The sequence below is a fragment of the Seriola aureovittata genome, chromosome 22, assembly GCF_021018895.1.
Source record: "Seriola aureovittata isolate HTS-2021-v1 ecotype China chromosome 22, ASM2101889v1, whole genome shotgun sequence".
Classification (NCBI taxonomy): domain Eukaryota; kingdom Metazoa; phylum Chordata; class Actinopteri; order Carangiformes; family Carangidae; genus Seriola; species Seriola aureovittata.
In genome coordinates this window covers 1,898,564-1,920,851 of record NC_079385.1, presented here as the reverse complement: position 1 = coordinate 1,920,851, position 22,288 = coordinate 1,898,564, and the positions used below count along the sequence as shown (strand labels likewise).

Sequence of the window (22,288 nt, the reverse complement as noted above, 5' to 3'; positions counted from 1 at the left end):
TAAGACATGCCGCCTTTCTTCTATGTTTACCTCTTCATAAATTAAGTATAATATACAGACAGGAAACTAAAGGAAAAACCAACATAAAGTGTCTTAGGAATGTGTTGGCATTGATTCTACAGGTCTCTGAAACTCTACAACACCGTTCTTGCAAAAGATGTTCCCTCATTTGGTGTCAAACCATTCACCCCACGAACAGAGGCATTGTCATCCTGTTTCTCTAAGCACTAATTTCATCAGTCCAGCAACAGAGTCCTGTCAGACTCATCACTCTGCTGCTTTGATTTTCTCTTTTTAACTGAGATCATCATCATTTATTAATTAATTTCAACCGCTTTTCCTTCCCCTATCACTGTTAAAGTGATAGTTTGCGTTATTTGACGAACTGTAGTTATCTATAGTCAGTGTGTTACTACCTGCAGTAGAATTGTTAATTATGTAATGACGAATCTGAATTATTTTGCCTTTGTTTTGGTTTCTTATTTATTTATTTTACCCTTTATCTTATTTAGGTTGTCAACCTGATTGATATTGTAATGTTATATGTTTGTGTGCATATATATTATTTGGTTGGTTTAGTGTGAAACTTAATGTGTTAAATTTGATCTCCATCTATTGTTTGATTATGTCAGGTTTTTATTTATTTAAAATCATATATGTAAGTGTAATTTAGCCTCTTAACATTCCCACAGGAAAAAGCTAATACCAGTTTAAGTATACGCTGAATAATTATTTTTTTAATCAAACTACCCTTTCCTTTGGAACTATATTTTCTCAACTGTTGAACTACCATATTCCTACGCACAAGCACACCTATGCTTTGCTCTGCTCCACTCAGGAATTTAACAGGCTTTGATTCAGTAAAGAGCTCAACATTTTTCTCGGTTTTGTTCGAACTGATTCTGACTGATGAGTCTGCGGCTGTATCTGTGTATTCTGTCAGATCTTGGCGTCCATTGAGCTGCTGGCTCGCTCGTTACCCAAAATCCACCGCAGCGCCTCGGAGCCTTCGTTAAACCGGGCCGGCTTTCAGACGGAGGACTTCAGCTTGTACGCCTGCGCCTCACCCAAGACCCCCATCCAGGCCGGTGGCTATGGTGAGTTCATAAACACAAACATCTGTCTTAACAGCACCGGTGACAAACTCGTATCGTCAACAGCTGCGTCAGTTAACAAGTATTTCTTTACACTAAAGGTTCCTGCTGTATCAGGAAAAATGCAGATTGTAGAGAAAGCCCTTTAGAGTAACGTCATCCAGCAATAAATACTAGCTCTGTTAAACAGTTAGTGGCGGTGTTGTATGGAAAATCTACGGTGGCCCTGAGAGCTCAAAGCGCTACAACCTAAGAAAACGCATGCAAACAAAATCAGAAAACATCTTCATCAATCTGACAACCCCTGAGCTGCAAAAAATTCACAACATAAGGAGGGACAATAAAAAGTGATGAACCTGGCTGGGACGCACTTATTTTTTTTTAACTTTAAAAATCATAATTGGGCACTGACCAACAAGTGCGTCCCAGTCAGGTTCTGTCAAATAAACAGAACCCTCCAGAGAGAGTGGTGGGGTTATGCCCTTTGAGCTGCTGGAAGACTTTTAATGTGAAACATCTGTACAGGAAGTCTTCCACTGACAGTAAAATAGCACTGGACAAAAATAAATGGTAAAGTTGGAATTATTCAAATGAATGGAGAGAAAATCTCTGAAACTTTCTCAATAAAACTGATAATTGTGTTGTAATCCAATGCAGTCGGAGCATCCCACAGTGGTTTATAAGCTTATCTGGGGGCCAAGATGGAAAAATATTGGTAGTAACACAAACAGAAGGAAATGTAATGGTTAAAAATTATTAAATTTAAATGCTAAATTTCTACGACTAAGGATTCTGTGTTTTTTTTAAACTTAGACCGTGTTAAAATTAGATTAAACTTCCTGACACTTTTTTATGGTCAGCATAACCCCACTGAAGATTTCAGAGACCTTTTTGTTCCAGCTTCTCGTTCATCCGTGTCCTAAACCAGAATAAATCTGAATAGAAAGATTGGTACCAATTAACAATAAGGATGTATGAATGGTTTATAACTAGTTTATTAATTAGCTGTTTACAATTTATAAATCATTTATAAACTATTATAACACCTTAGAGGGCAACAGTGACCTGTTGCTTGCCAAATAGTGAGCCCACATGTATCTGAACTGTTCAGCCTCATATCTCATTAGTGACTGAGCTTTCTTTGTTTTCTCCAGCATCAGTGTTTGTACCTGCTGCTTCATCACATATAAGTAAAGTGCTTAACCAGTGTCCGCATCTTAATGGTCAAAAAGTTTCAGGAGTCAGATTCATGCGCAGTATTGTGTACCTTGACATCCGGTCAGCACCTGCAAAAGGGAACCTTATTGTAAAGTGTAAACATATCACATCATCATTTATTAATGAATTACTATCAGGATCCTTTTACCAGTTATAAATAATAGCTCATTTATAATATTTATAACTCATTTATAAAAGTTGATGAATTTCACACATTACAATAACTATGATTTGACATGAACAAACAATCATGACCACGCCCACTTAGGAGACCAGGAAGTGTTTACCATTTCTTACCATTGGCGCTGCTTGTAATGCTTCGTCTTTTGTTACAGAGTCTCACAAAAGCCATTTATTGGGAAATATGCCAGGCTGAAATAATATAATTATACATGAATAACGAAACAAATAAATCCATTTCCACTTCCACAGTTGAATTGGTCGAGGTAAAATGTGATGAAAAGACGCCAAACCTGATGGTTGACATTACTATGGCTGCTGCATCAGGGCTTACACGCTCATTTTCTCCATGTCTTATCTTTCAGGGGAGTTTTCAGCATTCAAATAAGTGCTGCAGATCCCACCAGCCCATCCCTCGTCACTTCTCAAAAAGTCTCGTGTCCCTGCGGTGGATTCATTCATTACTGAAAAAAATGAAAAATTAGCTTCAAAGAACGGGCTGTTTTCTTCCTCTTATCAACCTGAAGAAGGCAGCCTCACTGGAGGCAACCAAAAGCTGTCCAGCAGGCAAACAGCCACAGCAACAGACAAAACTGAATTAGGGAAGACAAAAAAAAAAAAAAAAAAAAAAGAAGCAACTTGAGTGACACAAAAAGGAAAAAAAAAATATCCATACCAAAACAGTTTTCTTGCCTGCTGGAGGGAAAGGAAGGGGAGACGGATGAGAAACGTCAGGAGAAGTCGAGGCTCTGGGCGCCGCCGCTCATCTCGCCGTTTCCTACGCAGGCGAGGAGGGAGGCTGGTTAATCAGCTGGGCCGCTGAACTGCAACTTTGAGTGACGGCAGAACGGGGCCCCGTAAGAAGGAGAAGCAGCCTCCCATCTGACGCTTGAGATGATGAAAGGTCAGACATTAGCCTGTTCCCAGGAAAAACTGGAGGTCACTCAGCAAGGGTTACCCCCCCACCACCACCACCACCCCCCCCACCCACCCTCCCGAAGGAAGACGACTTGAAAGATAGATCTATTTTTACTTTTTCATCTTGTTTCTCATGTTTCAGATTTTAGCTAGCAAGTTGCTAGGAATGATGAGCTTTTTTTTTGTCTTTGTTTCTTTTGAAGAGATGGTAGCTTGTTTTAGATCTAAGCTTCCCTCCTGGTCATGCAGCACAGGCCTCTGCTTGTTTGTTTTTTTTGTCTTTTTGGGCTTATCGCTGACCAAATTCTGCAAAATACTGTATTTTGCCTTCTTGATTGCCTCCAATAAATTTGACACCAGTGAAGAAAACAGCAACAGATCTTGATCTATGGAAAGATTTTGCATTTGAAAGCAGGAGAAGCAGTGCTTTCCATAGATTTTGGCTAGCAACAGTAGCTGTTCTTTGTAAGGAAAAATGCTAATTTGATGGATGACGGAAGCTACATGAGAGGGATTTGTTGTTCCCTTTTTAAAGGACCTGGTTTAAGCCAGCAGATGTTGATTAATGAGCTTTAGATGCTGTTGGATATTTCTACCTTTTTTTTTTTTTTTTTTTCAAAGGATTTCGTGTTTATGTGAAAGCAGGGAAAGCGGTTGTGACTGTAGATTTTCCGGTTGAAAACTCTGCAGCGTGACGGCGGTTCGTCGACCGCAGGAGCTTCTCCAGAGGGAGGAAGATTCAGATCCGTTGGATGATGGAGTTTAAAACGAGGTGTTTTTAAAAGAGCCTGGTCTAAGCCGAGCTGCAGCCCGGGCTTTATGCTCAGCTAAGGAGAGTGTACAGTACTTGTGGCTTCTCTAAGCTTCAAAGTTGTTACACGGCATCTTTGCAACAAAGCTTCTGACGCTTTTTCCACAAAACCCAACCTCAGTTTTTTTTTTTGTGACAATAAGTGCATGTCCTGTCGTTTTTTTTTTTTCCTTTTTTTTTGTTTTTCTTTTTTATTTGGTTTGTTGAACATGTGGCTTTAATATTGCACTCAGCTTAAAATGGGGACCTTACTTGTTGCAGCTGCTGAGTAATGGGCTGCAGCGTTAATCTGCTGAAAGGACCAGCGATCGTCTGGTGAGTTCCGTTAGTCTTGAAAATGTTCGGTCAATCACACCTTTTACCTTTTCTACACACATGCACCTGTACTTTTTTTTCATTCCAGCGTGTGTTAGGGGTTTGTAGGTGTTACAGGTTCTTTTTATTTTTGTTATTGTCATTGTTTGCCTTTTTCTGTACAGGCAGGCCTGCAGATATTTACTTATTTATGTGAATCTTTTTTTTTCTTTTTTTTTTTTCTTTAGTTTTGTTTTATGGATTCATTTTCAGAACCGCTTTATTTGACGCTATCAGTCTTTCTTTTGACGCTTGTTTTAGTCTTTGTGACTCGTGTACTTGCACTTTGTAGAGATGGATCGAAGTAAATGAGCGACTTGCCTTGACTTTTATTTTTTAATTGAAGAATTGTGACATGCGGAGGTGATGACCCGACATCCATCCAATGCATGAGTCATCTGCAGGGGCTGAAGTGTGAATATTTTTTTTTTGCTGGGATGGCTCAGTTTGTGATAAAGCCTCCAGGAGCTGGAGGCGGCAACAAACCTGCTGAGAAAAGAAATGAGACTGCTGGCTTGATACGTGGATGTTTTGGCTGTTGAGCATACAGCTGAAGCATCCACCCAAACACCAACAAACTGCTTCATCACATTCATCATGTATGTCTTTTTCATCACAAACGTCATGAACTAAACCCCAGCCCCCCCCACACACACACAACATTGTCATTCCAATTTCTTTTATGGAACGGTCAGACATGTTAGGAAATACCTCTGCAAGTCTATGAAGCAGAAAGGTCTGCGAGTATCTTAGCACAAAGACTGGGGGGCTGCTAGCCCTGACCCCAGGCCCTGACCCCAGGCCCTGACCCCAGGCCCTGACCCCAGGGCAGTCTTACTGTTTGTCATGGTCCTGGATCAACACCTCCTTAATTTGGATGTTTTAGTCACTGAGCAGCTCATGAAATGTCACAAGAAGCATATTCAAAATACGAACCGGTAGGAAGTGGGAAAAGCACGTCAGTTAGGTGCAACCACATTATCCAGGTTAAGAGGGCCAAAGCCAACTCTGTGTAAAGCCTGATAATTTACAGTTTTATTTTGGTAGTTCTGGTTCAACATTCCTAGCATTGTACTTACCGAGTTGATGGGCAGGGCTTTCACTTTTTAATTACAAAATGCTCCAACACAGGAAATCTTATTTATTCCTATCTGGAATGATATGTTCCTCACAAATGGATAAGCACAATAGGCCGTGTCTTGTTACTCCAGCAGGGGGCATTAATAAAATGTTCTTTCTGTCTTGGCCGGTGCTGAACAAGGTGATTGTTTCCTTTGCTTTTTCTCAAAGTGGAGAAAACAAGCGTGCTGCTGCCGTGCTGCGGAGAAACATTACACCAAACCATCCAAGAATAGAAATAGTGCAAGTCTTTTGAATTGGACAACCACAGATTTAAAGATCTCAAATAAAAGAAACACCAGCAGTCTGGTGGTCGGACAGGTTGGAGAGAAACCTCCAGCTCGACTTATTTAGAAGGAAGGAAAAGGTGAAAAATTAAAACATGTTACAGAAAGCTACTGAAAAAACCCGCTGTCCAGACAAATAGTGGTGAACACAGTGGAGCATTTAGCAGCTAAAGAGCCAGATATTTTTGGAGAGTTGGTGAAGACCAAAACAGAACTGAAAGGAGGGGGAATAAAGTCTAAATGAAAGCTGTCGTTGCCACAGACGGGTGACAAATTAAAGGATAAATGAGTGGAGAAACAGGACGACAACATCTCCCCCCCCCCCAGAGGGCACCAGGAATCACTGAATGTTTAATGAGCTGTCACTAGATCTCAGTCCAGTTTAACACCTTCGGGTGATTTTGGACTGATGCGTTAGACGGCAGAAACGCCACATGAGGGAACATCTGGAGGAAGGTGTTCATCCTCCAGTAGAGTTGACAGATGTTACTGGAGGTAATCAAGCTGTTCCGGCAGCTCATGGCAACACCTCACTAAGACACTTGTTTTTTTGTTTGTTTTTTGCCATTAATTTGTCATTTGTATCATGTGTTTGCAGAATGTGTAAATGTTCATTAACACGTTAGCCATAACGAGTTTCTGTTGTGTGTTGAGTTTTCATCTTTGTTGCGGATGCGGCCAAAAACATTACTGCAACTTTAAAGCTGATTATTTCATCGTGGACACGTTGATATGGCGATCAGTGATTGGCCAATCATTTTTTCATCTACACATCCAACTGTTACAGAGCAGCATGAGCTGTGGTTGATACATTTGTTACAATAAGAACAGTAACTATAGAGGTCACTCGAAGTCCAGTGTCGGCCATGTTGCTGATTCACATGGTTCTTTTGTTTACATGCAGTCGAGGCGGGTCGGTCTAAGCAGCATGTTTCTGTGGATACACAGTGTGTGTGTGTGTGTGTGTGTGTGTTGAGCATGAACTGGTGTTAGTCGGGTCTGGGTTTGGGAACCAGCCGACTCAGTATGTGGTGATTTTAAGTGAGAAAGATGCTCCACAGAGTTCGCTTTGTACGACTCTTCTGTAGTCTGTCCGTTATCTGCACACATGAGATGCAGGTTAGAGTTAGACTCATGTATAGAGACGATGAAGGCCTTTTTTTATTATTACATATCCTCCAGTCTTGTAACACCTGACAAGTTATTCACCTGTTCAGGAGATGATGACCACCTCATCGATCTGAGCTTGTTGTGGTTGATCAGGACACTTGAAGTTCTAGTTCTGAAGCCCCAGTAACACTGGTGTTTCTGGAAGAGGAGGATGAGGTCATGTGGGTTTGGGAGAATGAAGTCAGCACGACGAGGGCCGTAACGGTTCAGTGATACTCATCTGAACTCAGTGGACCACCGGAGCTCAGGATTCTGACTTGTGTTATTTCATGTCTTGTTCAGGAATCCGCAGAGAACTGATATTTCACACAGGAAGGCTGCAGTCGGCCACTAATCACCGAATCTAACGTTACTCTCAAAAATAAATTAGATTCTTAGTTTTTTTTTGTTTTGTTTTTATTGAGATTTAAATTCTATTTCACCCCAAATTCATCAAAACTGTTTCTCACTTCTCATCAGTTGTATGTGTCAGTCAGATTGTTTTTGATGTGTCTTGATTTATGGATATATATTTTTTTTTTGGACCATATCATGGTCTTCTTCAGCACATTGAGCTTACACAATGACGAAACAATCTCAACTCAAGGTTTTATTTACTTGTTTTTTTTTCCAGAGCTTTTGACTTGCGAAGAATTTATCGTCAGTGTCACACAAGATTTGACGTCTTAGATCATGAGAGGTTCGAATATAAACACATCTGCTGATGAGGACCATGTGATAACGGTCCAGAACGAGTAGTAAGTGGACCTTGAGTTAAGGTTTAGTAGACAACTATTTCCCAGGTCAAGTACGACACTAGAAGTATCACATGCCCCCTCAGTCCTCGTCCACATCGGTATCAGCTGCACTGGGATCTGCTGTTTGACGTTTTCAGATTGCTCATTGTTAGCATGGCGGAACCTGAGGAAGTAAACAGCTTTGAGTTGCTGTATTTATTTTCTCTTGAGGATATTATCACTGGTGTGTGTGTGTTCTGCTAAACCTTCATAGAGCCTACGCTGAGCTCTGATCTCACCACACACTCCCTGCTCTTCCACTTAACGCACAACTTTCCGTTCAGCATTGCTCTATTTTCATTCCCCCCCTCTTTTTCTTCTGAAACATTCCCCCCCCCCCCCCCCCTTTCTCTCTCCTCCTTGCCTGCACCTTAAACCCAACAATTCCTTTCAACTGAGAACCATCATGAAAAAAAAAAAAAAAACTTTATGGAAATTTGTTTTTGTTTTTATTTACTTTCACCTGTAAATAGTTGTACAAAGGAAATACTGTCAGTTTGCTAGGAGGCATGGAGACTACAAATGTAACAAATTATAAAACGTTCAAAATAAAGAGGAAAGATTAAAAGACATTTTGATAGGCAGACTTCTGAGAAAAATGGTGAGTGTAAAAAATATTTAAGGCTGTATCATAAGAAGAAAAAGCTTAATGTATTTGTTGTGAATATGAAAAACTGATATATTAAAGAAGTGCATGAAAACTGTAGCTTGGTTTATGTGTCATTTGTATTTGGGAGTGAGCTGGTGTTTTATATTTATGTCCACATGGTGGCAGCATCTACTGTTGTAATGTGTTCAGAAACAGCTGCTGCTGTGAAGGAGATGTTCAGCACACACAGTTAAACTGTCACACACACTGGTTGAAAAGTCAAAATAACCTCCTTTGCTAAACACGTCTCTTCAAACCTTGATAGAAAACATCATGAGGTCAAGGAAAGATGAGAGGGAGAATTCATAAGAATCTGTCTGCGCTTTTAACTGAGCTTTATTTTTTAAGACTAACTTTATTTGTAACACAAGGATGATAAATCCTACTTTAACCACAAACACAAAACAAACAAATGTTGAAATAAGATAAGATGAAAGAAAAAAAACATGGAAAAAGTTGAGCAATTAAACAATAAATAAATAGAAATCAGGGACTGAGCAAGAGATCATAATAAATTATATTTAGACATATGTACATGGTTTCCTGTTGTAGGCGCTTTTGACATTTCTATAAATAATTAAGGATACATCCGAGGATGCGCCGGAAGCATACGCTAAATAAAAATGGATGTAGCCTCCGTGACGTCACCCACAGGTTTCTGAAGAGCGGTTTTGAAGCTCAGAGTGAGCTGCTCTACCATCGCCATTTTGGCAGTGTCTGACTCCGCCCCTAACTCCCAGCTTATCCAAAAATGGGCAAAGAGGAGGGGCGTGTGTGGAGCTGAGACTTCTGTGCATGCTGGTTTGTGACAGGCATATGCTCACCCACCTGTCACTCAAAGAGGCTTAATAAAATGTAAACAGGTGAGTTATATAAACAGGTGTCATGAAGGAGGAAATTAGCCCTAGAGACCAAAACTGTCTGTACCAGGCTGTAAACATGTTTATTTCTGCTGTAAAGTTGGACATTTTAACATGGGAGTCTATGGGGATCGACTCACTGTTGGAGCCGGACTCTAGTGGTCATCAGAGGAACTGCAGGTTTTCGTTCTTCAGTGTTGGCTTCATTTTTCAGCCTCGGAGGTTGACGCTTGGCTGGGATACATCATCAGCGATATTGGGTCACCGGGTGTTTCCGGGTCATACACCCTCGCTCAGGCCGGAGTTGATCAGGCTCTGGCATGTGTCCCAGCAGCATTGGGTCCCGCCATGTGTTACTCCTCCTGAGCCACAGCCTCTCTCTCGGCAGCTTCCATGGTGGATTTGACAGCTTTTCTTTTAACAGCCCCCGTCGATGCCAAGCACCGGTTTCGACCTTGCTCAGTGAGCACCCAGCAAAACCTCTACACCATACTTCAATGGGCTCACAGCGGAGGGGGTTTAGAGAAGTTACATAATTTATAGGCTAGATGTTCAATATGTTTGTTCTTCATGATGACTCCTAACCGGACAGATCTGAAAGAGGATGAATCTATATTTATGGATTCGGGCTTCAGTCGCTCAGACAAGATTTTCCATCAGTTTTTAGATCGTGTCACAAACATAAAACAGCTGCTCTGTTGTTTTCTTCATTTACATGGGTCTGCCGAGGTGAAACTAATGTCGCCATGGCAAGGAATTGTGGAACAGTATTTTTCCTTTCCTTTTGTAAAGGAGGGCCAGTGTTTCCTACGCTAAAGGAGATAAGATAGGAAGCACTGAAGCTCCTTTCCTTATCATTTCGAGAAGTGGAGCAGCTCTGATCATGGCTGCTGCTCAGATACTTCGGGGTTAAAAGCAAAAAATACATTTTTCGACTGCAGCCCCACTTAAACTGTCAAATAGATCTCGTGTGATCTTGTGTGTCTGTTTAATTGCCAAAAATTGTTGCAGTGTCACCATCATGTTGTCTGGATTCAACACGATCTGTACATAAAGGAGGGGTCATAAAGTTCACATTTTTCTGTCATGACTGCCCCCCCCCCCCATTTTTATCAATAGAAACAAGCAATCTTAGCTGATAACAACTTACAAAACTACATAAACACTATTGATAATCCATGGGTGAAATAGACTCTTAAATTGTGTAAAATTATGATAAAAGAATATGAGCTAGATGGAGATATTATAATTCTTTTCACTCAGATTTTATACAGAATAAACAGGATATAGATTCACAGACTGGACAGGTAAAGAAATAACAGCTCAATATAATTAAAGAAGGAACATTGCTCAGTTTTGAAAATCTTAAAGAGAAACGTCTTCTAGAAAAGCAAGACTTTTACTGATATCTGCAAATACGACATTATATTGATTCTTAAGGTGTAAAATGTTAAAGAGCCAAGTACATGTCTGATAGAAGTGTTTAGAAAAGCCATTTGCAATTCAGATACTGGTAGTAGAATCACTTCATGTAAATATAAAATACGTTGGACTTCATATGTTAAGACAAAATGGGTGAAGGAAAGAGGAATAATTACATAGACATATATATGTAGACGCCGCACTGGCCGCTGGGTCATATGTCAACATCGCCGCCATATTGGACCGGGCAAGACCTGTAAACTGGAGGAGCTGCAGATTTTCTGGATGAAAAGCACAATAACGTTTAAATTTCTCAAACAATTTCAATGAGTCGTTTTTATGTTCAAGGGTTAATGATCTACATGGAGTAAGAATTAAAGTTTGGTCTGCAGTTAACTGGAATGGTGATAGTTCAGACTATAATCACTGCTTCCCATAAGGAGGAGTGTGTATCAGTGTTAGGTTGAACTTAATACTTACTACTAAAAAAGAAACAATATTGGAGAAACCAGTAAGAAAAGCAAATAATAATAAGACAATATACATAGGTACAAATTAAAATAAAATGAACTGATTAATATAAATGTATGATTATAAAATGTAAATAAAAAAAAATGGCAAAAATAAAATTATGAAGAGTAAAAGATACAGAAACACAAACACTCCAGTTGCTGAGTAAAGAGAAAAAAGGAGACAATGTTCAGTTGGTACACTTTTAATTAATTGGTTGAAATGAACTGCTGGTGTGACCCAGAGGTCAGCTGAGCATGCAAATGCCTCAAGTTTGTTTCTATTTTACCCGTAATTTGTTCCAATTTATTAATTTTAAGATAAATTGTAGGAAATAATAAGTTTAATTATAAACCCATAAAACGAGGTGTTACTAAAACAACATAACGAACAGGAAATTAGATGAAAACAAGATAAACTTTGCCCTCACTGACAGATTATTTTACACGCAGAAACACAAGTCTCTCCTGCTAAATTAGCAGTAACCTAGTAACTAAGTGAGAAAGGCTTCTTCATATTTTGGATTTGATGTGTTTGGCAGCAGACCAGGGTGCTGGTTCCCATTTTTAAAAAAAAAAGGGGGAGGGTGTGCTCCAATTATCGCGGGTGTCACACTGCTCAGCCTCCCTGGATAAATCTACTCCAGGGTGCTGAGAGTAATTTACATGTCATTCTGTTTTCTGAAGGAATCTTGCTAACTGGAAGGTCCAATGCCACAATTAATTATGTTGGTTGGTTGGTTGGATAGTTAGACCTGTTGAACATACCAATTATTATTTTTAGGGTTCTAATCCTAACAAACCTAAACTTACAGACACAGGAGCAGAGGTCCGAGGGGTCCGAGGGGCCCTTGAACCAAGACTGTATTACCAAGAAGGCAACTGTGCTGTAAAAGCCCCAAGTTCACTTTGTGACAATTGGTTGTACATAGTTTTCTGTCACGGCTATGAAGGGTTTGAGGGGTAAGTAGGACCCAAATGCAGCCAACACAGAGGAGATGGTGCAGAATGTTTAATGAACTTAAAGCTTTCACACAACACTGGCGGAAAGAAACGATTTCAATAACCAAAAGTAACTACTTACAAGACAAACACAGGGAAACACAGGAACTTAAACAAGAAACAGGAACAGGCAACATGAACAGACCGAGGACAACCAGACGTGAACAGCTCTGTGACTAACCAGACATGAACAGGCGACATGAACCAATGAGGACAAACCCAGAAATCAACAGACAAAGCGACACAGACAAAGTGGAGCACAAAGACTATATAGACAAAAGAGGCAAGGGTGATTGAACACAGGTGAAACACATTAGGGCGGAGCAGACAATCACCACACAGAAACAGGACCAAGACAGGAAGCAAAAACACTGAGACACACAAGGAAACCTTATTACAAAATAAAACAGGAAGTGAGAAAGTCCAAAAAACCAAAACCCTGGAGCCTCCAGGGTTTTCCAGACCATGACAGTTTCATTATAGACCCCTTCAATGAAAATCAAGTGTTTAACCTTGTTCACATCCTTATGTATTCAGTTCACACTTAAAAAAAAACTAGTTCAAAGTTCAGTTCATACAAATGAAAATGGAGCTAGTTCACGTTCATAGTTCACTTTTTAAAATTTCACAGTTTGCAAAAATGAATTAGTTCACGTTCATTTGTTCTGTTTTATTTTTTTTTTAGGCCGATATCCTTTTTCAATAGAATCTCCTTCACAGACATGAGTTACATTTCAAATCTATCTATATAAATATAATCTGTCCGGCGTAAACCCGCAACCTTGTCAGTACACAGAAAGAGAGTTAGCATTAGCACAACCACCATGTCCAAAGTCCAGCCCACACGCCAATTGCAGCACTATCCTACAGGTTGTAGACATCTCCACAATGCAGGTGGAATACATCGTTTCCACAGACCATAAACAGACAACAGACGTTTACCTCTAGGTAGCAGTCATTTTTCCTAATTCATACCGGTGACCGCCCTGCAGTGAATGGGTGGAGAAAGTGAAACATCTTGAAGCTAGCCGAGCTTCCCAGCGGTGGCTTTTCACATGGTGGCCCCTAGGTATTTTTACATTCTTCAATCTGGCCCCCATTCAAAAAAGTTTGGACACCCCTGAACTACACTAACTGTCCTGATACGTCTTCTACAAGCCAATTTTGGTGCACAATAGACTCTGTCCAACCCAGAGTCTGGATCTTTTTATTGATTGATCTATTGATTGATTTCCCTGAGGCCTGCTAACATAATCCAGCCATGGCCAGAGCCCACAAAGGCCTTATTAAAATGAAAAGTAGTCATGGTTCTTTTTGCTCCTGAAAGAAAATGAGTAAAGCTACCTACATCTGTTTGACAGCAGAATAACTCTGCTGGTGGGTTTTAATTTTGAGCTGTGCCCATCTGCTAACTCTATGATAACACTGTACTCACCAAACGTAGCAGCTGTGATCTCAGAAACAGGCCCAGTGGGGCAATAAACATGGGCAGTTAGACGATCTGACAGGTTGCCTCACGTCAATGCGAGAACTCTCCTACCAGTTGATCGGTTGATTGAACAGGGGTTCATCCTTTAGGGAGCACCATAATCCACTGGACCAACCAACATTCACTAACAGGGTAAGAAGTTTGAGCAAGTAAAAATAGAAACGTTTCTCCAGTGTTTCAGTGTCCGCATTTATTTTTCCTTAGAAAGCTTTATGTTTGTGACAGAGCTATAAAACAGTGCTGATGCTGCAGGAGTCACCAAGGAGCTGCAGTACAACTTTTAGACACTGCGCATGCACACACACACACACACACACACACACACAAAGATACACTCTCATAAATACTTATCAGATGTCTAGGAAACTTGGTTTGCGCCTGAAAATGCGATGCAGGAGAAATTAATTTCACGTCAAATTCATTCATCTGTATTAAATACTTGTTGAACAGAAGCTGTTACTTAGGAAAAGAGTGTAAGTGAGTTCTTCAGTGGCTGTGTTGGGATCAGATCACACATACACACACACACATACACAAAGGCAGTTTGACTCATACAGCTTAGCTGATAAGCAGCTTAGCAGATAAGCACACTCAACCCTGTCTGCTAGAAATTTTCGTTTAGATACAACTAAACTGCAACAGCAAATACGTTCTGCAGGAAAAGGTTGTGGCGGACTGAATTATGTTCCGGGGTTTGTGGATTTTTGAATGACTGAATGAATGAATGAAGTGCTACATGTAACAGAAACTGAGTCACACCAGAGACAGTGGTTCATACCCACAGTCTTGTCTGTGGTTAGACTTAGTTAAAGGAGCTATTTCTAAGTTTAGCTATTGCTAAATAGCTAATGTTAGCATTAAGAGCTGTTTACTTACCAGTCTTCCAGAGAACTTCAGCCATTGTTGTGTTTACAATACAAGAGGTTATAATATAACGTCCTCTGAGCAGCTACGTCTTCAGGGCAGACCGGACGCTACACTGACTCGGTATCGGAAAGTGACAGGCTGGGCTGGAGCTAGCTGGTTAGCATGCTAACCTCAGTGGAAAAAGCAATAGAAATAGAAGCAAAACAAGTGGGTTGTTTTCCACTGCTGGAGACAGCTGTTGGAGAGGGAATGAAGTTTGATGCTGAACTCACATAATTTCTTCTAGACTGGTAGGTATATAGCTGTTAATGCTAACATTAGCTATGTAGCATAAGCAAAGGTTACAAATAGTTCCTTTAAATGTAAATAAACATGATTTTGAACTTTTTATGTATTAAACCAGACCGGGATGTTTTCCCAAACTGTGATGCGAATCTCAGTATAACCATAAAAAAGTTAAGTGATACTGTATTTGGATTATTTTGAATATAAGTTTACCATTTTAATTTGTGTTGTATATCAAGTGGTGCAATATTATTCAAGTTTATTATATTATCAAGTAATATAAATTCCTTTAGTTTATTACATAATTTCATTATCAGTTGCTGTTCTTATTACTACTTATTTCATATATATAATTTGTAAGTGTACCATTTAAATTGGTTATTTAAAATCCCTTTCGTGTGGAGCACTTCTGGTTCCCACCTGCCATTTATTGCAGGGAGACAGGTGTGAATGTGACGGTCTATTTGATGCACATGTCTCATTTACTGTTTCTCATTTACTAAAATTTTCAGACCCATAATTCAGTACTCTGTAGCATTGACAGCTTCAAGTCTTCTTGGGTGAATCTCTACAAGCTTTCCACACCTGGACTTGTGCTTTTTATCCCATTCTCCCTGACAGATCCTGTCAACCTCCGTCAGAGTGGATGTTAAGCGTCAGTGAACTGTCATTTTCAGGTGTTTGCTTCTGGTCAGTGACATGCTGAGCGAAGAAACATCACCCCAGTGTCATGTGACATACTCTCTGGAACAGGGTTTCTTCGAGCACATCTCTGTATTTGACTGCATTCATTCATTCCCTCAATTCTGACCAGTCTCCTGTTCCTGCTGCTGAGACGCTGGTGTTTTCCAGATTTAAGCTACGTGTATGCACAGTGTTTTAGCTCTGTATGGGAAACACATATCACATGGAACGAGGAACAGTAAAGACTAAAACCACTAGAGAATCTTCTTCTCATGCTCTCAGTCCTTTATTTGTCCTTTTACTCAAAGTGGCTTCCGTGTAGCCACTGATGGAGAGCTGCTGAGATGGTCGTCCATGATTCTTGTTCATCTCCCTGAGCAAGGCCCCTTCTTGCCTGGTGACTCACTTTGGCTTGATGGTCAACTGTAGGGAAGAGTCCTGGTTTCTAACTTCTTCCATTTCACCATTATTGAGACCACTGAGCACCCAGAGCTGTCCAACTTCATCCATTTCAAATTAAATCTACAACACATTACATTGTATAAAAAGCGAAGGGGTTTGAATATATTCTGAAGGAACTGCATGCATGTGGACAGTTAGAAGTATAACATGTTTAGAGGTGCAGAGCATCACACAATGGCCCTGCCTCTATCTCAATTTCCGCACATGCATTCAGACTGTCTACACCTCTGAAATATGATAATGCACACCATTAAACATATTTACAACCGTTCATAAAATCGCATACTCCCTGTCTCTCTTAACATATTTCCCGTTTATTACCACTGTGGTTACAATATGGATACCTTTATTTATATGACGGTATCTGATAGCTATAAGATCCTGGTCCTCCCTCACACTATGAAACATCTGTCAGGAAAATATGGGAGGGGGAAGGTGAATGAATCATCCTCTGCCTTCTTTCATCTACAGTGGAGGTGCCCTTGTACAAAGCGGTGATGCCCCAGCTGCTCACAAGGCTGTTGGAGGAAGTGGGCAGTTCTCAGTGTGACTGTGGGACTGAATGAATGTGAGGCAGGAAAATGAAGTAAAAGAGCTCACTCCATTCTCTCCCGAATAATCGTTCAAACGATTAGCGTGCAAGACAGACACACATCTTTCTTGCACGGGTGCTAAGTCGAAATGGGTATAGCTAGCTATAGCTGGATCCAAACTGCCCTCTGTCAACAGTCCAGGCTGGTGGTGGTGGTGGTGTAATGGTGTGCGGAACCAATCAATCATGGTCTGAATGTCTCAGTCTATCTGAGTATTGTTGCTGACCATGTTCATCCCTTCATGGCCTCAGTTCACCATCTTCTAATGGCTCCTTCCACCAGGATAAAGCTCCATGTTTCAAACTGGTTTCATTAAGAACTTATATGAGTTACCTTGAAGATGTCAAAACATTTGCATTCAATTGTGTGTTTTTTACTTTTGAGTATACATTTTTATTGCCTCCCTTCGCTCCCTGTTTGTAAACAAAAAAAAAAAAAAATTGGATCAGATCTGATCCAATTTGGATATTTGGAATTCATCTTCATGTCATCATAGGACAGATAACTCTGAGTCACAGAGAGCTCTGTGTTTATTCTGTCCTATACCGTCTTTTTTCTTGTGAAGCTAACATTAGGGTTCAGTGTTTTCATGCTTGTTTGTTAACCGTTCTTCTTCTATCCTGTTTTTCTTGCGCTTCCGGGCGTCCCCTGATAACCATGGTAAACTCGTGTTTAATGTCACAATGCTAAGAACTTTGGGTAATTTCCACAGGCAAAGTCTGCAGAAATGCAGGCTTGCAGAAAGTGTGCAAACTGATGCAGGTCAATGCCATGTTTCTTATTTAGGTGCCCAGCCAGATTCGTTGTGTTTCCTGAGTATTTTATCTTGGCATGACATTGTTTGCATTCCGCGTGTGTTTTGACTGTTGATCTGTCTTTATTTCGAAATCAATAATGTTTCCACATTGATTTGTTTCCGAAAGGAGAGTGAATGTCCTCACCTTTTTATTGGCTGCTACTGCTAGCCATCATCCTCCAGGTTGGCGCCCCACTTTAGAAAGTGTGCTTGCACGTAAATGACACAAAGACGTGCCATGGGAATTTCAAAATAAAGGCGTTTTTTTTAATGACAACGTGGATCGATGTTTTTACTTTGCGTGTATTTGATTGAATCATTGCACATTATATCAATATATCGAACCAGATCGATGGATCGTTACACCCCTAGTTATTGATGATGAACTCCTAACCTGCTCCGGCGCAGGTTAATTTAGAGGATCAGATCAAATCATTTAAGACAGTTGACTGTTGTCTTATTTACTCTCTACTCTCTGCTCTGGTGGCTGGTTGCTGGTTGGTTGCAGGCAGCCACCTGACCAGTGATGTGTGTTGTGTAGACATGATGCTTGGTGCATCCGCGAGGAGAAAGACTAGTTTGCCATGTGATACCCTGTGAGTTAGGGGGTAATTATGCGTCATATTTTGCCATTGTTAGAGTTGCTTAGTGATCTTTGATTTCAATTACTATGGCAACGTATTGGAATGTATACGGATGCCATCACGTGAACCGTCGCTGCTTAAAGTCCCTATTGCTATTAACAACAACAGAGATGGAGTCAGGGAAGACAGTGTTGCAACAGAGAGTGAAGGACATAGACTCTTGCATTTCACTGCTTTTGGGGAAGTCTGGAGTTTTTGAGAGTCGAGAGTGATGGTGTTTAAATTCCATACGTGGTATGTAAGTAAAATAGTCATCAAGAACACGACTGAGTCGGGGACGAGTGGCCTTCAGCAACATATAAGTGAAGAAAATCAGTTGCTAGAGGTCGCCAAGTCTCAAATTCAGAGAGGGCTTCATCAGTGTTGCGGAGGAGAGCTCCTTAACATGGGTGCTAAATATGGGGGCAGTGTTGAGGCGGGAGATGTCCTGCCTACTGCAAGTACAGTTTCTCTCCATGTTGAAGAGGAGTATGAAAAAAGCAAAGAAAAGCTGTTATGGAAGAGCTCCGACAGGAAGGCCAAGTTACACTCCCTTCGGATTTCACCTCCGGTTTCTACTGTAAACACCTTTCTGTTTCTGTCGTTCTCTCTTAATTTCCTGCAACAAACTCCACATCTGCACTGGCCGACTCCCTCCCTCCCTTGTTCCTCCGCCTTTTATTTATGCACCGACATCCATCCATCCTTCATCAGCTATTCCATCCGTGGAACATGCTTCAGGCGTCGCCTCTCCTGAGTGATTTATCGTCTTTCCTGGCCTCTTAGAATTCTCCCAGTTCCTCCAGCTGCCTCTCACTCTTCTGACAACAGAGAGGGGGAAGACTCCGCCACTGGGACATAAAGTACTGTTCACCCTGTCCATTTAAGTAATTGTCTATTACATGGTCGTCTACAGAAAAAAAAAATCAAAGTCTAGTAAATGATTCGGATCTGTCCCAGAAATGTACTTGAATTCATTCAAACTTCGTGTTGATGATCAAATTTATATTCTAGTTATATCATATATAACTAAAACAGCTATTATATAAAGCATGGGGTGGGACTGCTATTGCCAAGGATTATAGCTTTAATGTGAGTGTTACATTAATAACATCAGCAGCTATCAACATTACATTAGCAGCTCCCTTAACAAATTATTTCCATTTTTACGCAATGTTACACTTTTATACAGTTCTGCAACATCCATCCAGTCAGCCAGTCAGCCAATGATAATCTGCAACCCACATTTCATTCTCTACAATATGCACTCCTCAACCTTAAACTCACTGACTCACTGATGCAGATAAAGATCAGGAGCTAAGGAGACTGACACAGGTCTTCAAGTCTGCACTCTAGACGGCACCTTGATTGAGAAAGTTCCTCATTATAAATACCTAAGCATCTGGACTGATGATAAAAGTACTTTTAAAATGCACATAGACAACTTGACTCACAACTTAAGGATGCAACTTGGCTTTTTATATGGGAACAGGTCCTGTCTATCAGTGTGTAAATTTAATGTTTCTCAAACTGTGGCACAGTGTACAGTGGTTAGCACTGACGCCTCACAGCAAGAAGGTTCTGGGTTCGAATCCCGGGCCTGGGGCCTTTCTGTGTGGAGTTTGCATGTTCCCCCCGGGTTCTTCTCCCACAGTCCAAACACATGCACATTAGGTTAATTGGCGACTCTTAAGTGCCCATAGGTGTGAATGTGTGCGCAAGTGGTTGTTCGTCTCTATGTGCCCTCGATGACATCCGGCCACCGTTCATGTATCTGTGAAAATTTGGACGCTACATCAATTGCACCACATTTTGCTGTCCAGTGTGTGAAATGCAGGGGTTGAAAACACCGTTCAAAATCCACGTGGCCCGATAGCCAAATGCTTAGGATGCGTGCCACATGAGCATCAAAGTAGTAGTGAATACCTGGAATAGCTGGAATACCAGCTGACATTCTTCTGAGCAAGCTTGTTACAACAGCAGCCCTGTTGCTTTTGGGTAGGTTGGAGGAGCTAGGTGGTCCGTGAGTTTTATTTTAGTGGTCCTTGGCCTGAAAAAGTTTGAGAAACACTTTATGAAGTTATAAAGGGCTACTCCAGAAATCACTACCTTATTTATCATCACTCCTGTGCCCAAGACATTCTACTTTTAATACACGTTCTCAGGACTGCCTGACCTAATATGCTCCTGCAGTAAATACTAATCTCGGCAGGACAGCCTTCGGATATCACGCCGTGTTTGTGTGGAATAACCTGCAGAACAGACTAACTCAGGCCGGTTCAAACATTTGATTAGAAGAATTTCGGACTTGGGGTGTAATTGTTTTACTTTCTTTTCTAACTTGCACTTATGGGCTGTGTATCTTAATGCACATTCAAACGCATTTAAATATACACTCAGATTGACAAGTGTCCACTTTTCTGTATGAATACATATCACTGAAAGTTTGTATTTCTGCCTGTAATATTTCTTTTTGGAATTGATTTTATTTTTCTGTATTCAGGTCTCACTTGTAAATAAGATCTTGATCTCAATGGGAGTTGCTGATTAAATAAAGTATAAATTAAATATGATTATACTTGGTCTAATTTGTTCATAAAGCAACAAATCAAAGCACTAATTAGTTTTAATGAGTCTTGTAGTGGATGCTGCTACTTTTAGTTTGGAGTTTATTAAAGGACACTCACTTCAGCAGTTCAGCAGTTTGAGTTTTGCCTGCTAAAGAGAGCCAAAACCCAAGTGTTGTGTACAAGCAAATTCCCCAAAGGCAGCCCTCAATGTCCCGTCTCTCCCCCTCAGAAATCAATACAGGCATTTGTTCTCAGATGTCTTCATCGTGACATGTCTTTGCATGCTTAATGAACTTTCCTTGTTCACTGTCCAAGGATGTATTGATCCACAGAACGGCTCGTATTCAGCACAGATCTCCGTTTGGTCCGAGCAGAGCCGAGGTAGAACGCTCCATAGATCAAGCAGACAGACTTATGCTTCCTTTTCGAAGCCGAACTGTCCCGCTCACTTTTCAGCCACCGGCCATTTATCCACTGTCTTCTGCAGACAGCTGTTTAAGAGAGGTGAAAAGGGGGGAGGTGCAGTGAATCTTAATCTAATTAAATGTAGAAAAGTTAGCAGGAAAGTCTCTCTCAGCTGTAGACTGTCTCTGTGGATCTCTCTCTGCCGGTACCAGTGAGTAATCAGCTCCAAGGTCAGCAGTCACAGTCACGCCTGGATTTATTCCTTTTTCTCCACAGTCGCTCATTCTGCACACAACACCCCCTGATGGTTTGAATCGTCATCAGCATCGACTTCATTGGCCAAAAGTCTCCACACGACACAACTGATTCAACGTCTAAGTGGCTCTCAATTTACTTACACAGACAAACCTATAGGTAGAATCACTATACAGCTGAACAAATATAACAAGAGAAGCATTTACTAAAGAAAACACGATTGCTGTGATACCCAAAGCTGATTTTTGGATGAATTCATAAACATATGAAAATTCATTGACTTCATTGACATAGATATAATGGAAATAAATAGAGAATTTTAAAACATTTCAGCTTTACTGTTTAGTTTCCTAACTGGCATGGAGGTTGAGCTTATCAGCTGGTGCAGCAAGTCCGTGGGCTTGTGTCATCATGTTGGACTCCCTGTCTCTTCACGTCCTGGGAGATCATAGATTCCAGAAACCCCAGGGTTCCTAACAACAAGTTTTTAATTGATACCAATGAAGCCTAATAACATCTTTTTTTTTCAAGAGCATTCCAGCTCCTGGAAATCTTGTACGATTTACTGGTCATCAGAGGATACATTTATTCATGTCAGGTTTTAGTATAATAGGACACACATGCAGACAAGGAAAAAAAGGGGGATGATGGACAAAAGATGTTTTAATAACAAAAAGAAATGTACAAAATCAATCCAAAAAAAACTGGCAACGTCAGAGGTAAAACAGAAGCAAGACGGACAGTTCAGAAAGACTGGGAGCGCAGGAGCAAGCGACACAGGGAACTCAAAAATTCAAGTTGAAAAGCAAATTGAAATACAACAGATTCCAAATACACAAGGGAGACAAAGGGTGATTGAACACAGGTGAGACACCTTAGGGCGGGCAAGC

General features: G+C 40.7%; 1 protein-coding gene across 2 annotated transcripts in view; it reads left to right on the top strand.

The window, feature by feature from the left end:
• braf (B-Raf proto-oncogene, serine/threonine kinase) overlaps positions 1 to 8,633 on the top strand; it is a 34,521-nt gene extending 25,888 nt beyond the window's left edge. For both annotated transcript variants that reach the window (XM_056367465.1, XM_056367464.1), the window contains 2 exons: positions 944 to 1,097; positions 2,858 to 8,633. In XM_056367465.1, the coding sequence (XP_056223440.1) occupies positions 944 to 1,097; positions 2,858 to 2,880 (177 nt within the window). In that variant the 3' untranslated portion in view covers positions 2,881 to 8,633. The remainder of the gene's footprint in view (positions 1 to 943; positions 1,098 to 2,857) is intronic.
• Positions 8,634 to 22,288: the final 13,655 nt, after the last annotated feature.